We start from the raw sequence: 15,380 nt of genomic DNA, 5'->3' as shown, positions 1-15,380 counted from the left end.
GGACAAAGTCCCTCTCTCCAGGGCCTTGCCATGGAGTGGAAGAGACAGATGTGAACATTACCACCACACAACGCATGAGCAACACCAAGACAAGGAGGAGGTTCGAGCACAGGGGACATTTACACTGGGCCTTGACGGGTGTGTAGAAGTCTTCCAGGAAAGCAAAGCTGATGAAGACAGTGCAGGCAGAAGGAAGACCGTCCACAGGTACAGGGCAGGGACAAAGCTGGGAGCCTCAGACACAGACCTGGGCCCGAAGCGCAGCTGGCCCCACTCACTGCACCATCCCAAGCAAGCGACTCTGGCTCTCCAAGGACAACATCAGGTTCCCCATCAATAAAATGGGGACAACTCCTACTTACAGGTGTCATTGTGCTCATTGGTCCCTCATAAATAAGAGAAATTTTATGAGCTAATACATGCAGCACCCACACAGTGCCCGGCGTTTGGACATCCGTGAAGTCAGAGCCACACGTGTTGGTGACATGCACAGGAGCGTTAGCTCCTTTATGACTGGCAAGCACCTGTCATAAAGGGCACCACGTGTCCCATTTAAGCATTGGCACCTAACAGACAGATGCGACAAAACGTTCTGGGAGCAACACGACCTGAAGTGAACTTTAGAAAGCCACCTCTGGCCGGCACTGCAAGCTCACCAGGGTCAGGGAAAGGACCCAACTCAGTACTTGGCACACAGTAGATGCTCAAGAAATGCCCTGGAGAAGACAAGGCCATGATCAAGGGTGGAGCCCTAAGAAACGCCTAGATTTATGGGACGGGAAGGGGAAGGAGAAGTAGCAGAGGGAAGTGAGAGCGAGAGAAGACAGACACACAAGGGGAACTAGGCAAGCTTAGCCGTGCAGAAGCGGGGGCGGGGGGGGGGGATTATCTTTTCAGTAGGTGATGGTCACCGACAAATGCTAGTGGGAGGTCAAGTGGAACAAAGACAAAGAAATGGCCAAGAAATTCAGCAAGCAGAAGATTACCAAAGACTAAGGCACAGGGTCCCGTGCTCTGGGTGCAGGTGGGCACCAGACTGTAACGGGGTACAGAAAGCATGGGGGGGTGAGTGATTATGGCATCTATAAATCCGTAAGCCATGCTTTGAAAAAGTTTGCATTACCTCCTGACATTTTTCAAGGAGCAGAAACTCAGTTCAATGCAACTAATGTTGATGGAACATCTTTTCTGAACAAGGGACACCCTTATGTATCAGGAAGACGGACATCTGCCAACCTTCGTCGTGGAAGACATGGCCACAAACACAAAAACAAGCACAAATGTCACCACACAGTAGGCCAAAAGAGCTGTCACAAAGTCCATGCACCTTAGGAAACAAAAGAAGCCATGCCATGTGGCTCAGAGCCTCCCAGCAACCGATGTGTGAGCAAAGCCCGTAAAATAAAAATCGAACTTTGTTTCTAGAGCCAAGCAGGTGTTCAATAAATGTTTGTTGACTGCATGACCAACAGACTGTTTAGCACTTTATCATGTCCAAAACCTTGTCCCAGATGTAAAGCTTCCTTTTGATCTCAAATTCCCTGAGACCTACTGGGAAATTTCTCTCCTTCCCTTCTCACCCAAATTTCTGAAATCTATATGTGGATTTCCATATGTGGATTTTTTTCCGTAGGGAAAAAATATTGCAAGGCAAACAGCACGACAAGTAGAGTGCCAACTGCACGCGTGTTGTACTACTATGAATGCGGAGGCCGCGGACAGCAAGTGTTCTGTGTCCTTGGCAATCCATCCCCCTTCTTTGGTAAACACACCGTGGTTTTCCTTAGGAACCACCTCTCTGGCACTCTCAGTCCCTGTCATCCAGGTAGGACGGAGCCCCCGACAGGCAGGCAGCACCCAAGCTGTGCTAATGCACACGTGGCCATTCTTCCCAGGGGCAAAGCAGACCAGAGAAAGGGGCTGGGGGAGAGAAGAGTGCACAGTCAACGAGGGCCTCTTGCAATCTCTTTCTTGGACATCTATGCTGAGTGGTTAGTCAGTCTCTCCTAACATACCTCCCAGGATGGGGGTCTCATTACCTCTTGTGGTAACCTATTCTCACTTGAGAGCAGAGTTCTTCTCCAGGTCAACCCAAAATCTATCTCTGAAATTTCTACTGTTTGGTTCCCTTGATCATATGGAGTGGGGGCAGGAACATCAAAGATGTCCACACCTTCCACATGACAGGCCCTCAAACATCTGAAGACGACACTCATGTCCTCCAAGGTGTCTCTCCTCTGGGTTCAATATGCCCAATTTTCTGTCACGTCTCACGTGAGACATTTTGAATTCCTTGTCCAGCCTGAATTCTCTTCCTCTCTGAGCCTATTGCTAGCTGGCTAACCTGGAGATCATGGTCAGGACTCCTTTAAGTGGAAATAGCAGAGAACTCACTCAAGTTGCCTTAAGGAAGAAAATTAATCAGCTCATGAAAGTGAACAGTCTAAGGAGAGAGCTTCAAGCATGGCTGGATCGAAGAGTTTAAGCCATGTCATCTGTTCTCCAACCCCGACCTTCGCTCTGTTCCTGAATTCTCAGACAGATTCTCTCTACAGATGGTAGATGGGCCCTGTGAGCTCCAAGTCTTCATTATTCTTTCAGTTCTTAACCCCAGAGAAAGATAAAAAGACTCTTTGTGCCAACAGCTCAGTCCAAAGTCTCAGGGATGAATCTGATTGGCTTGACTTGAGTCACATAAGCCCAAGTTTGAACCAATCAGTTAGCAGAGGGAATGGCTTACTCTGATTGGCCAGGTCTAGGCCATGCGCCCACCCCATAGAGAAGTGCAGGGTCAGCCTTACTGTAACGACATTGGCCAAGCAGGATTCTCGTGAAACGGAAGGGAGAGGTTCTCCCAAAGCATGGGATACCGGATAGACAAAAACATCAATCCCTGCATCTCTCTGTGAATGAGCTATAGGCTGACCATGGCATCATGGGAATATCACCTGCACCCAGACCATTACCCAGCCAACATCACAGGGCACCTGCCTCCAACCGAGCTGATGCTGCCCTCCATGAACACACCTCGAGTTTATGTCAACCCAACTGCTGATGTGCAGCACCTTCCAAGAAGGTGCCTCTTTAACAAGAACCACATTTACTGGACATTCACTCTACATTAGCCAGTACCCTACTAGCTTTAAATGTATCATGCCAATTTACCCTTCCAATAACCTGTGCATTTTATGCAGTCATGATCCCCATCTGTCAAACGAGGAAACAGAGAACCTAGGAGACCTGCCCAAGGCCACACAGCACAGCAAGGCTACAGTTCAAAGCAAGACGCTCCAGCTCCACCATCGATGCTCTTCACTGATCAGCTCTAAAATCTGCACCAACAGAAAACTGGATTCATTCCCAGATGCCTGGATTCTTTCCAAAATAAAACTGCTCGCCACAGAGTAATTTGAGGTCCATGGAGACAGGACTGGTTAAACAATGTTGCGTTTATGTGAGAGGGGACTATGTGGCCATTTTAAAGGGTGCAGGGGCAGAAGAGTGAGAGAGAAGAAAAATGCTCAGGAGTTAGAGTGAAGGGGGAAGTCGGCTCAGAAATATCCGTATATCTATATATGTTCCTTTTTGTAGCAGAAAGTGCATATAGGAAAATATTTCAAGAATATAGATAAAAATGAGACCAGGGGTTCATATGGGGTGATGACAATCAGACATCAGTTCCACGAGAGGAGAGGGCCCTTCTCTGCTTCTATACTCAGCCTCAGTGCACAGACTAGGGCCCACAGAGCAGCCACTCACGTACATTGAGTGACTGAACGACAAGGGAATAAACGAACGGTCAAATGAATGGAGGAACAGATTTCTGAGTGGTAAAACTGTTAATATTGGTATATCCGAACTATATCTGGTTTGCATTCTCTTCTTTTTGTTTAGTTCTAGTTTCTGAATATCCCACAAGGCGTGTGCATTATTTGTACAATGCAAAAACAGAAGGTGACTGCACAGACGGCCTGAGCCACGGCCTGGTCACACACACACGCTGTGAAAGCCTTTCTGCCGTGGCCAGACGCGTCACGTGTCCGGCCGGTCTCCCCCTTGGTCTCTGCCGGCCGAGCCCTGCTTGCTCCCGACTCCCGGTGGTTCTGCTGAGCGGACGGAGCCCCGGCGGCCCCGCTCCGCACCGTTTCCTTCCCTTCGTCCCTTCCCCTCCCTCCTTTCTGGCGCTCGGACTGTGGACTCTATTTCCACATCACTTGAAGTCTACAGACAAAAGGACAGTCACAGTAATGGACCCGTATGGAGCACTGGCTGTGTCCCAGGCACCGTGCACGTGCTTGCCGAACCCTCCTAACGGCCACGCTGCAGCAGAGGAGCTGCCGGATGGGTAACGCACCCTCGCCCGGTCACACGATGGGCAAGTCCGTGAACCCGGGCCACCCAGTGCAGCCCAGACCCTTTAACCACCAGGCTAACCCCCTCTCGCCATGTACGGAACGGCCACGGCACATGGACCCAGGCCACGGGTCTAACGCGCCACGTAGAACCGGATGCCTACTGCGTGCCAGCCTGGGGTTGGCGTCTACTGTGCCCTGAGCCGCGGCACTTACTCAAAGCTTCACAACAGAAAGCGCATGTCACCGTCAGTGCTATAAGAGTAAAAATAATTATATAAAAGTGACTGTAAGGACAGCCCAGGCACGTCGGGGGCCTGTGCTCTCACTGCAGAGGTACCAGTTCAGTTAGCCCCCCAGCCCCCCTCGGAGGCAGGCACTGCCAGGATCCCCATGTTACAGACCAAAAAACAGGCACAGAGGAAGGGCTACACTTGCCCAAGGCCACACAGTGAGTGACAGACAGAGTTGACATGTGAATCTAGAACTTTCCTGATTCCAAAGTGTCCTGACAGTTGAAATAAAGAGGAGATCACATTAAGCTGGGCTGAGTCCTAGAGGGGCTGAGGTGGGGAAGAGGAGAATTCCTCAGGACAGAGCTTCCCCAACCAAAGGCCCCCAGGCTGGGAGCGTTACAGCCTCGAGCTGCAGGTACACAAACAGGAATGCTCAGAGCTATTGCGTAGGAGATGTGGGTGGGGACAAACCGATTAGAAAGCCAAGCAGACAGTCTGGGATTAATCCAAGGGGCACAGGGGAGCCATAGAAGGTTAATGAGCAGAGGAGTGACTTGATTAGAGATGTGCCTTAGAAAGACTTACTCTAGCAATGGTGGACAGAATGGATACGAGACAAGGAAGATCAAGGGCTAAGAGACTGTTGTAACAAAGAGGAAGAGATGGGACAGGGATGGACCTGTCTGGGTTTGTCCCTCTTCTTGAGGCAGCACCCCACTCTCCCCTGAGGAAGCCACCCTCCCTCAGTCTGTCTCCTGGTGTGGGTGAGGCCTGGCCACCCAGAGTCCCAGTGCTTGGTTCAGGGATGGGCACACGACCTCAGCCAGGACAGTCAGCCCAGGGACCCCCGACATTATTGGCAAAGAGGCTCGCTGTGTCCCTCCACCAGGATGGCTCTGCCTGTTGGGTGAAGCTGGAGCAGTTGAGGACCATCCATGTCACCACTCAAGGAGAACTCTCCCCGTAGCCCCCAAGCAGGGACATAAAGGGGGAAGGCAGAGCTAGGAGAGGGTGAGCGGCCAGCCAAGGGTCTGGCAGCCTTCGCCGCAGCTAGGACCTCCCCTGTCCCCCTGCACCTGACAGATCTCTGGCCATCCCAGTGAGCTGAGCTCCGGGGCAAGAAGCAACAGCAGAGGCAGTGACGACGGCTGGCAAAAAAGGAAGGGAGGTGGGCAAGACCAGCGTCGGGCAAGAGCCCATACGGGCCCGAGGGCTCCACATCCTGCCAGCAGAAAGGCTGGGAAGATGAGAGCAGGGGAGCTGGTGGGGCAGCTCAGGCACCCCGGGACCTTCCAGAAGACAGCTCTAGGAGAGGAGAAGCCAGGCCTGGGGGCTGAGGAGATGAGAGGAAGAGGTGGGATGGGCGGATTCCATTCTGGAAAGCAATGGAGGAGGAAGGGGAGAGGACAGACAGTAGCCTGGGGTGGGAGGGCAGGGTGTTTCAGAGAGAGAGAGAGCCTGAGCGCCCTGGCAGAGTCAGTGAGGAGGGGAAGCCCCAGGAAGGTCCCCAGTCTATGGAGGAACAGACTGGGTGCTGTTTCTGGGCTTCCAAGTTGCTGCATACTGTGAGATGTTTGGAAACAGTAAGTCTGAGCCGGACTAGGAGCCTTTCTTCTCAGGCCTGTCAGGACACCTGGCGGGGAATTAGAGCCACAAAAGAGCCCCCCTGTATCACAAGTGAGCCCCCCTGTATCACAAGTGAGCAAACACGCATAGCATTTGTAATCTGCAAACAATCCCACTCACGCCTGTAATCCTAGCACCCTAGGAGGCCGAGGTGGGAGGATCACTTGAGTTCAGGAGTTCAAGACTAGCCTGAGCAAAAGCAAGACCCCGTCTCCACTAAAAATAGAAAAATTAGCTGGGCGTTGTGGCACACGCCTGTAGTTCCAGCTACTTGGGAGGCTGAGGCAGGAGGATCGCCTGGGCCCAGGAGCTGGAGGTTGCAGTGAGCTACAATGACACCACTGCACTCTACCCAGGGTGACAGAGCAAGACTCTGTCTCAAAAACTAAATAAATAAATAAACTACTTCCTTAGAGGCCAAGAGCATGGGCCACTGAGGCCATCCTCCCTGGGTTCAAGTGCCAGTTCTGCCAATTCCTAGCTGTGTGATTTCAGGCAAGTTGCTTACCTCTCTGGGCCTCAGTTTCCTCATCTGTAGAAGGGGAACAGTCTCAGTATCTGTTGCGCAGGGCTGTTAGAGGGCATAGTCAAGATAAGACATGCCACGGGCAGTGACTGGTATACAACAGTGCCAGGAAAAGTTACTAGTCAGTGCTCTGAGTCTGCCGTACTGGGTTACGAGGACACCACAGCAGGAAGGAACAAGCTTTTCCAAGGGGAACAAGAGCAGACCCGGCAAGCATAACTCGCCTGTGCGTTTGTCCAACAGATGGCCGGGAGAGAGAGCAGACTTCAGCTGAGCAGACAGAGCCCGCAGCTCCCACGGCCCATTCATAAGGATCAACACGCAGCAGGGAAAGCATTTTTAGCTCCCCTGCCAGACGTGCCACTCCCCGCTCCCCAGGGTGGGGGTGGGGGGTCTGATCAGAAAACCACAAAGCCTGCTCGGGGAAGGAAGTGTTCTCTGACTGCACCAGAGTGGGCTGCGGCCCAAAGGCCAGGAGCATCGCTCAGGAATCTAATGACAGGATGCTCTCTTTCTTCCCGGTCACCTTCTGCAACTTGGTGGAGAGAACAATGGCTTCAACAATAGCTTCAGAGGCGGAACACAATCAGCTGGGGGCGGGGGCAGCCATAGGGGACCAGCAGGAGGAAAGAAGCCCAATTTAGGGAGGGCAGCTGGCCTGCAAAGCACAGCCTCAGGGCAGCGAGGCAGAGACTCTGCCCAGTCTCCTGGTCCTGCCCTGATCCGATGGGGGAGAAGTTTGCGCTCCTGCCACTTGCAGAAACATCCGCCTGTGGTGGAAGAGGGAGAGTGGTTGAGAAACCTCCTGAGCTCCTGAGTCAGAGCCCTGGATTCAAATCCTGACCCCACCAACTCCCCCACACTGCCGTAGTACTTTATGCTTCTGATATTTTAAGCCAATTATTTATTTGCAGAAGGGATGAATGAAAAGCCTAGAGGCAGCTCTCAAGGAGATATTTTAGTTGGGAGTGTATGTGTGTGAGTGTATGTACAATCTCAGTACCACCCCGCCCATAGTAGACACTTCACAAATATCCTCTGAATTGAACTAAATGCAAAATGTAATTTGATTAAGGAAGCAGTTATGGAAAGAAACGCCCACATGACCCCCGGCATAATTTTGTGCTTTTTATCTATTTCACAAATGATCGTGTGGCTTGTACAGACACCGTCCTGAGCATTCTACACACGTCGACTCACTCGCCCTTACAACAGCCCTGTGACATTACAGGTGAGGAAACCGAGGCCCCGACCACACAGCCAGGAAGTAGCCACTGGGGATTCAAACCCACACCGTGGGGCTCAGGGTCCACACCCGAACCTCCAGGCCTTTGTCTGAAGTTTGCTCCCAAGCTAAAAACCAGAGACTGAGAGAGTTCAAGTTCTCCAGTCTCCTTAAAGGGTCCTCTTACCAACCATGCGGAGCCTTCAGCCCGGGTGGAGGAGTCTAGGGCTGTCCCTGCCACGTGTTCCTTCTTCTCATGCTTCACACACCACAGGGAAGTGTAAAAAGCACAGAAATCTCAAGTATACAGTGCGATGATTTTTTATGTGTGCACACACCTGTGTCACCCCCTCCGAGATCAAAATATGGGACATTTCCAGCCTCTTATGTACCCCCTCCAATCGGCGGCTATCTGCCCCCAAAGCTAACCGCCACTCTGACTTTTCACACAATAGATCAGCTTTGGCTTTTCTACAATTTCATATAAATGGAATCATATGGTGTGTACCCTTTGGTATGTGGCTCTGTTCTTCAAATTTGAAAAGCACACATCCTCAGCACACAGACAATGACTTGCAGGAGAAAGAAGGGTGCAGCTAACAGTTTCTTTCTCTCCCAAGCAGTCCCCAGCTTGTTTTTATTTTGGTGGCTACTCGACCTATCCAAGGGGCAGGTGGGGAAGGCTGAACACCGGAGTTTGGAACTGCCGGAGTTGACCTTGGAAAACCGGCGAACCACGGGGGGCAAAGGAGCTGTCCGCCCCCGGAGAGGGTATGGTGGGAAGGAGGTAGGGGGTCACCTCTGCTGCTTCGGACGTCCAAAGGGGACAAGGCTGAAGGAGGCTTTAAACCTCCCCAACGCCAGCACCAGAGGCGTGCCCGTGGCCACAGGACCCCAAAGATCACGACTGCGCGGACTCCTACCTGTGCACTCTTGGATGAAGTGCTGGTACTCCGCTCCCTGCTCGCCGGGGACGATGGTGGGGCCGTCGTATTTAAAAGTCACCCTTTGGAGTGGAAGAAAAAACACACACGTGAGCGCCGGCGGGTGCGCGGGAGCGGCCGCGCTGGCCGGGCCGGTGCGGGGACAGCCCGGACGGCCCGGCGCGCCCCGGCGGAGGGGCTCGGGCGGGGCGCGCACGCCAGAGGGAGAATCCTCACCAGATGACGGCCGAGCTGTCGTCGCGCACCAGGTTGTACGCCGCGCGGCAAGCCTCCTTGTCGATCTTGGTGGCCATCGCCGCGGGGCGGCGGCGGGGACTCTGCCCACAGCGGCCGGGCGCGCCCCGGGCGGGCTGCAGGGGCCGGAGCGCGACGGGGACGCGCCGGGAAGGACGCGCGGGCTGGCGGCGGCGACGGCAACGCGGCGACCGCGAGCTCCGAGCGCGGCTGCGCCTCCGACTGCGGACGGGGCGCGCTCCAGGACCTCGGGCCGCGGCCGCCCCGCCCCCCCGGCCATTGGCCGTCCGGGCCGCGGCCCGCCTCGCCATTGGCGGCTAGGACGCGTGGGCGGGGCTTCTCCACTCTCGGACGGCCAATCCCAGACCGGGAGGGTTGCGCAACTCCGCGGTGGGGGCTGGAGGGGGGCTTCTTCCTCCTCCCGCTCTGTCCTCCCTCCCGCTCCCTTCTCCGCCCTCCCGCTCCCCCTCCTTGATGCTCCCAGTACCCCAACTCCTCCCCCTTCCTACTCTCCAGCCCCTCTCTCCTTTCGCTCGCCCTCCGTCTTCCTCCCGCTCCTGTTTGTCCCTCCTCCTCTTCTCCCTCCCTATCCTTGCTTCTCCCGCCCCCAACCCCTTCTCCCTCCTCCCTGTTCCCTTCTCCCAGGCTCTCTTCCTCCCTCCTCCTCCCCCCACTTTCCCCTTGCCTCCTCCTTCCTCTCCTTCCCTCCTCTTCCCTTCCCCCTCCTTGCATCTCCCTCCTCCCCACCCCTCCTCCCTCTCACTTCTCCCTCTCTCCTGCCCCCTCATTCTCTTCACCCCTGTCCCGAAGGCTGCAGGGCTGCTGAGCTCCACAGGGGACCTCCAAGTGGGTGATGTAATGCCTCAAACCCAAGAAGACAGGCTGGTCACTGCCCCCACCCTAGAGTTGGTTCCAAGGCTTCTGGGGTGGGGGTTGGAAAGAAGGAAGCATTTCAGACTAGAGGGGTAGAGAACAGGACTGCTTCCAAAATGCTAGTGGGTCACTGTTTACTTTGTATTCTAGTTATTTGCATTCACATCTTACCTCCCCCTTTGGGCTCCTCTGAGAGCAAGAGCTGACTCATTCTATCTTCCTCATTCCTCACTGACTCATTCATTCATTCCCTTGTCCAGTCATTCCACAGAGACCAGTTACGGTGTCAAGGCAGGACCCTGCAGACCCGGCTCTTGAATTGCATCCAGTGCTGCCACTTTCCAACTGGGGGCCGTTGGGCAAGTCTCAAACCTCTCTGGGATTACTTTCCTCCAATGGGAAAAATAATAGAATGGACATCACTGGTTTAAGTTTAATTGAAATGATATGATACATGTAAACAAATAGACATTGGATAAAAGGTCATCGTTTTTGGTTATTAAATAATAAAAATGAATACTAAATAGAAACCCAAAAGGTCAGGAACAATGTCCAATTAATACTAGAATTCCTGAGCTGATCCTGGTGGCTCTCACTTGTAATCCCAGCAACTCAGGAAGCTGAGGCCATTTGAGATCAGGAGTTCAAGACCAACCTGGGCAATAAAGCAAGACCTCATCTCTAAAAAATTGAAAAGAATTAGCCAAGCGTGATGGCACAAGCCTATAGTACCAGCTACTCAGGAAGCAGAGGCAGATCACTTGAGCCCAGGAGTTTAAGGCTGCAGTGAGCTATGATTGTGTCACCATATATTCCAGCCTAGGTGACAGAGCAAGACCCCATCTCTAAAAAAAGAAAAGCAAAGAAAAAAGGTAGAATTCTCAGCAAGCAAAAAGCAAACACAAAAAGATGACTGAATCAAGCAATCAGTGGATGATTGAATGGGTGGTAGGTGAACAGGACCACAGTTTCAGAAAAGCAGGAGCAGCTGTTGCTATAAATAAAAAGACAAAAACAAAGAAATTCCCATTTGAGGCAGTGCAAAGTGATTCCTACCTTACTCCTTGATAAAGGTAATGGGACAACTGGCTCTCAGAAAGAAAAACAAAGATGAATCCATTCCTCACACCATTGATCAGGGAAAATTCCAAAAGGATCAAAGATTTAAACACAAATAAAGGAAACTACAAAAGTGCCAGAAGAAAACATGGGAGCTTCCTTTATAAGCCTAGAATGGGGAAGGTCTTTCTAACCATAACTCAAAACCCAGAAGCCAAAAAAAGATGGGTACATTCAAATGTATAAAAAAACTTCTTAAAAAAAAGTCTTGTTCTAGAGAACAAAAAGATACCACCTCATGCAAAGTGTGAAAATAAAAGACAAAACAGTAAAAAGTGTCTACAGCTCCAAGGATTACAGAGAGGTCAACCTAAAAAGAAAAAGAAAAGAAAAAGAAAAATGGGCATAAGATATAACCAGACAGATCAAATGGCTTTTAAACATGAAAAATTGCTCAACTTCAACCCCAAATAAAAGAAACGCAAATTAAAGCAAGACTGAAATATACCTTTAAAAAATCTAGCAGTTTGACAAAAATCAAAGTTTGGCAAGCCTATGAAGACCCAGGCCCTCTTACACATCGCTGGTGGGAGTGTAAATTGACACAACCCCCATGGTGGCCCCTTGGCAATAGCTACCAAATTTACAAATCTATGTGCCCTTGACCAATCCATTTACCCTGTAGGATCAGAGGTGCCCAGCCCAGCTGGACACTGGAATTCCCAGGATGCTCTGATCCTGCGAGACTCTGCTGTAATTGGTCTGAGGTATACCCTGGGTATCGGGATTCTTAAAAGCCCCCTGGGTGATTCTCATGTCCAGTTTTAGAGCTGAAAGTCACTGCTATGGATACACTGGCATGTGTGCAAATTACATCCAGGATTATTCCCTGAGCTGTATTTCCAATGGCAGAAGGTTGGGAATCACCTGAGTCCCCATCAAAAGGGGCTGGATGAATAGGTAGTGACACTGATAAGCCATCAAGGACCACGCGGCTGTAACAGAAAGGACAGTCTCTATATGCTGACATGGCAGGTTCTACAAGAAATACAAAGCTAGGGACAGAACAGCGTGCTCACAACAATACTACCTCTGGGGGGAAGGGGACGGGGTACACAGATATTTGCATTTATTTATATACCTGCATAATAACCTCTGATAGCGCATCCAAGAGAAAAGTAACAGTGGTCCTGTGGTGGGGGTGAGCAGACAGCCCCACGGAAGGGGTTGGGTGGGAGATTTCACTATATACCTTTAATTTATTTCATTTTATTATTGAACCATGTGAATGCATTATTTATTCAAAACACTAAATTACCACCAAAACAAAAAGTGGCTCCGGTGTCTCCAAGGTCCAGCGTTACTGGAGCAATAGTACTGATGTGTTGAGAATTTGGAACCCGCCTTCCTTCCGCCTTTAATTGTTGTCTTTCTGTTCATTGTTGCGATCGCCCTCTACTGGACTGAAGACGTAAAGGATTAGTTTTTAAAAGAACCCAATTTTGAGCACTTTGCGGCCCATTTGCACAGCTAAGGCAGAAAAACAAACTGCAGACCAGAAATAAATATTATGTGTAAATAGAATAGCTGTTTAAATTAAGACCCACACAATATAAAATGCCATCTAATTCAACTCATGCCTCTGTAAGAGAAATCAAAATATTTGACACTTAGTATGTGCTATGTACTGAGTTAAGAATTAAGGCAGGCGGGGTGAGGTGGCTCACGCCTGTAATCCTAGCACTCTGGGAGGCCGAGGCGGGTGGATCATTTGAGCTCAGGAGTTCGAGACCAGCCTGAGCAAGAGCGAGACCCTGTCTCTACAAAAAAAATAAATAAAATAAAAAAATAAAAAGAAATTAGCTGGACAACTAAAAATATATATAGAAAAAAAATAGGCAGGCGTGGTGGCACATGCCTGTAGTCCCAGCTACTCAGGAGGCTGAGGCAGTAGGATTGCTTGAGCCCAGGAGTTTGAGGTTGTTGTGAGCTAGGCTGATGCCATGGCACTCTAGCCCGGACAGCAGAGTGAGACTGTCTCAAAAAATAAATAAATAAATAATAATAAAAAAGATAAGAATTAAGGCAATGGGCTGGGCATGGTGGTTCACACCTGTAATCCCAGCATTTTGGGAGGCTGAGGTTGGAGCATTGCTTGAGGCCAGGAGTTTGAGACCAGCCTGGGCACCATAGCAAGACCCTGTCTCTACAAAAAATTTTGAAAATTAGTTGGGCGTGGTGGCAGGCACCTGTAGTCCCAGCTACTTAGGCAGCTAAGGCAGTAGGATCCCTCAAGCCCAGGAGTTCCAGGCTGCAGTGAGCTATGATCCCACCACTGCACTGCAGGCCAGGTGACAGAGTGATACCCTGTCTCCAAAAAAAAAAAAAAAAAAAGACCAGTGGTGGTTCATGTCTGTAATCACAGCACTCTGGGAGGCTGGGGTGGAAGGATTGCTTGAGGTCAGGAGTTCGAGACCAGCCTGAGCAAGAGCAACACCCAGTCTCTACTAAAAATAGAAAAATTAGCTGAGCATGGTGTTGTGCGCCTGTAGTCCCAGCTACTTGGGCGGCTGAGGCAGGAGGATCCCTTGAGCCCAAGAGTTTGAGGTTGCTGTGAGCTAGGCTGACGCCACTGCACTATCTAGCCCAGGCGAATGAGCGAGACCTTGTCTCAAAAAAAAAAAAAAATTAGGGAGTGTTACAAATGTATTCATTCATTCATTTATTCACTCCTGGCACTGGGCCTACAATCCAAGGGGGCCACAATCTCACTTGCCTGTAGGGGGCAGGCGTGTAACGTACATGAACCAAGCACACAGCACATAAGAAAAATTTTTCTGGAAAAGGGGATCCTCTCTGTTCTGCCTTCCTCTGGGCGCCAGTTTCATCTTCAGAACAACTTCCCCATCAGAGAGGGCCGCCGGTTCTCAGCTCCGCCCTGGTTGCTGTGCACGATAGTTCCACACATCCAGTTGTTTACACTAAGCAAAACATCTGTATCTCTTTGAGAAATCTCTTATTCTTAAACTTTGGCAATAAAAATGTGACATTTAAGAGCTACCTGTGTGCAAATGTGAACTAGGCAAATATCTCCCAGCCCTATTGGGGCTTAAAGTCTAGTATGGGTGACAAGCAGTTACTCCAGTGTGGATCCTGCTGGTCGTCAGCAACAGAAAACTCAAGTCAAATGGGCTTGAACAGAGAGGAAGGAAAAGCCACTGACAAGGGCTGGGATCAAGGCGACGGCTCTATAGTGCTGATGTCTCTGTTTCGCCCTCCTTTGTGTATCAGACTCATCTTCAAGCAAATTCTGCCCCTCTGCCTGGCACACCCTTCTCCCAAATCTGCATGACCGGCTTCTCATTCAGACCTCAAACACTGCCCCTCACAGAGGCCTTCCCAGCTTCTCAGTGTAGAAAAGTCCCCTCTGTGGTCCTCTACCGGTCAGTATCATATAACCCTTTTTGTGTTTTCCATAGCATACATTCATCACTATCTTAAATCACCTTTTTCATTTATCTCTTTACTCGTACATTGTCCACCCACTCCTAGAAAAGTGTCAGATCTATAAGGGCAGGGACAGTGTGCATCTTGCTCACCACTGAATGTCCAGCTCCAAGCACAGCATCTGTCCCAGACAGACACACGGATCATTGCGGAGTGGAAGGATGCAGCAGGGTGAGGGAGAGGGAAGAGTCAAAGAAGGTGGTGCCACGTGGCCACATAGATCAGTGGTATAGAATTGAGAGTCCAGAAATGAACTCTTATATTTATGGTCAGTTGATTTTCAATGAGGGTGCCAAGACAGTTCAGTGGGGAAGAACTAATCTTTCAACAAATGGTGAGGGGACAATTGAATACCACATGCAAAACAATGAAGTTGGACCCCTACCTCACACCATAGACAAAAATGAACTCAAAGTGGATCACATAAATTATTAATTAAGAATATTAATTAAGAATTATTCTTACATGAAAATATAGGCATAAATCTTCATGACCTTGGAGTAAGCAATGATTTCTTAGATATGACACAAAAAGCAGAAGTGACATAAAAAAATTGGATAAGTTGGACTTCATTGAAATACAAAATGTTTGTGACTCAAAGGGCACCATGAGGAAGGGAAAAGACAACACACAGGTTAGGAGAAAGTATGGGGAAATCATATATCTGATAAAGGTCTGGTATCCAGAATATATTAAAAATACTCTTACAACTCAACAATAAAAAGGCAAGTAACCCAGGCCTGGTGCAGTGGGTCACATAAAGCTAAATATCTATCAGCAGATGAACAGATAGACAAA

The 15,380-nt window shown here is 50.3% G+C and overlaps 1 protein-coding gene across 1 annotated transcript in view; it reads right to left on the bottom strand.

Moving 5' to 3' along the window:
* The window catches only part of COTL1 (coactosin like F-actin binding protein 1), a 38,300-nt gene extending 28,953 nt beyond the window's left edge, over window positions 1-9,347 (bottom strand). Inside the window, exons 1-2 of the mRNA XM_069456285.1 lie at window positions 9,126-9,347; window positions 8,889-8,971 (exon numbers count right to left, since the gene is read on the bottom strand). Of these exons, the coding sequence (XP_069312386.1) occupies window positions 8,889-8,971; window positions 9,126-9,202 (160 nt within the window). The 5' untranslated portion in view covers window positions 9,203-9,347. The remainder of the gene's footprint in view (window positions 1-8,888; window positions 8,972-9,125) is intronic.
* Between the last annotated feature and the right edge of the window lie 6,033 nt (window positions 9,348-15,380).

The sequence above is a fragment of the Eulemur rufifrons genome, chromosome 23, assembly GCF_041146395.1.
Source record: "Eulemur rufifrons isolate Redbay chromosome 23, OSU_ERuf_1, whole genome shotgun sequence".
NCBI classification, from domain to species: domain Eukaryota; kingdom Metazoa; phylum Chordata; class Mammalia; order Primates; family Lemuridae; genus Eulemur; species Eulemur rufifrons.
Note: the sequence above shows the minus strand (reverse complement) of the source record. Positions and strands in the feature narration are given on the sequence as shown.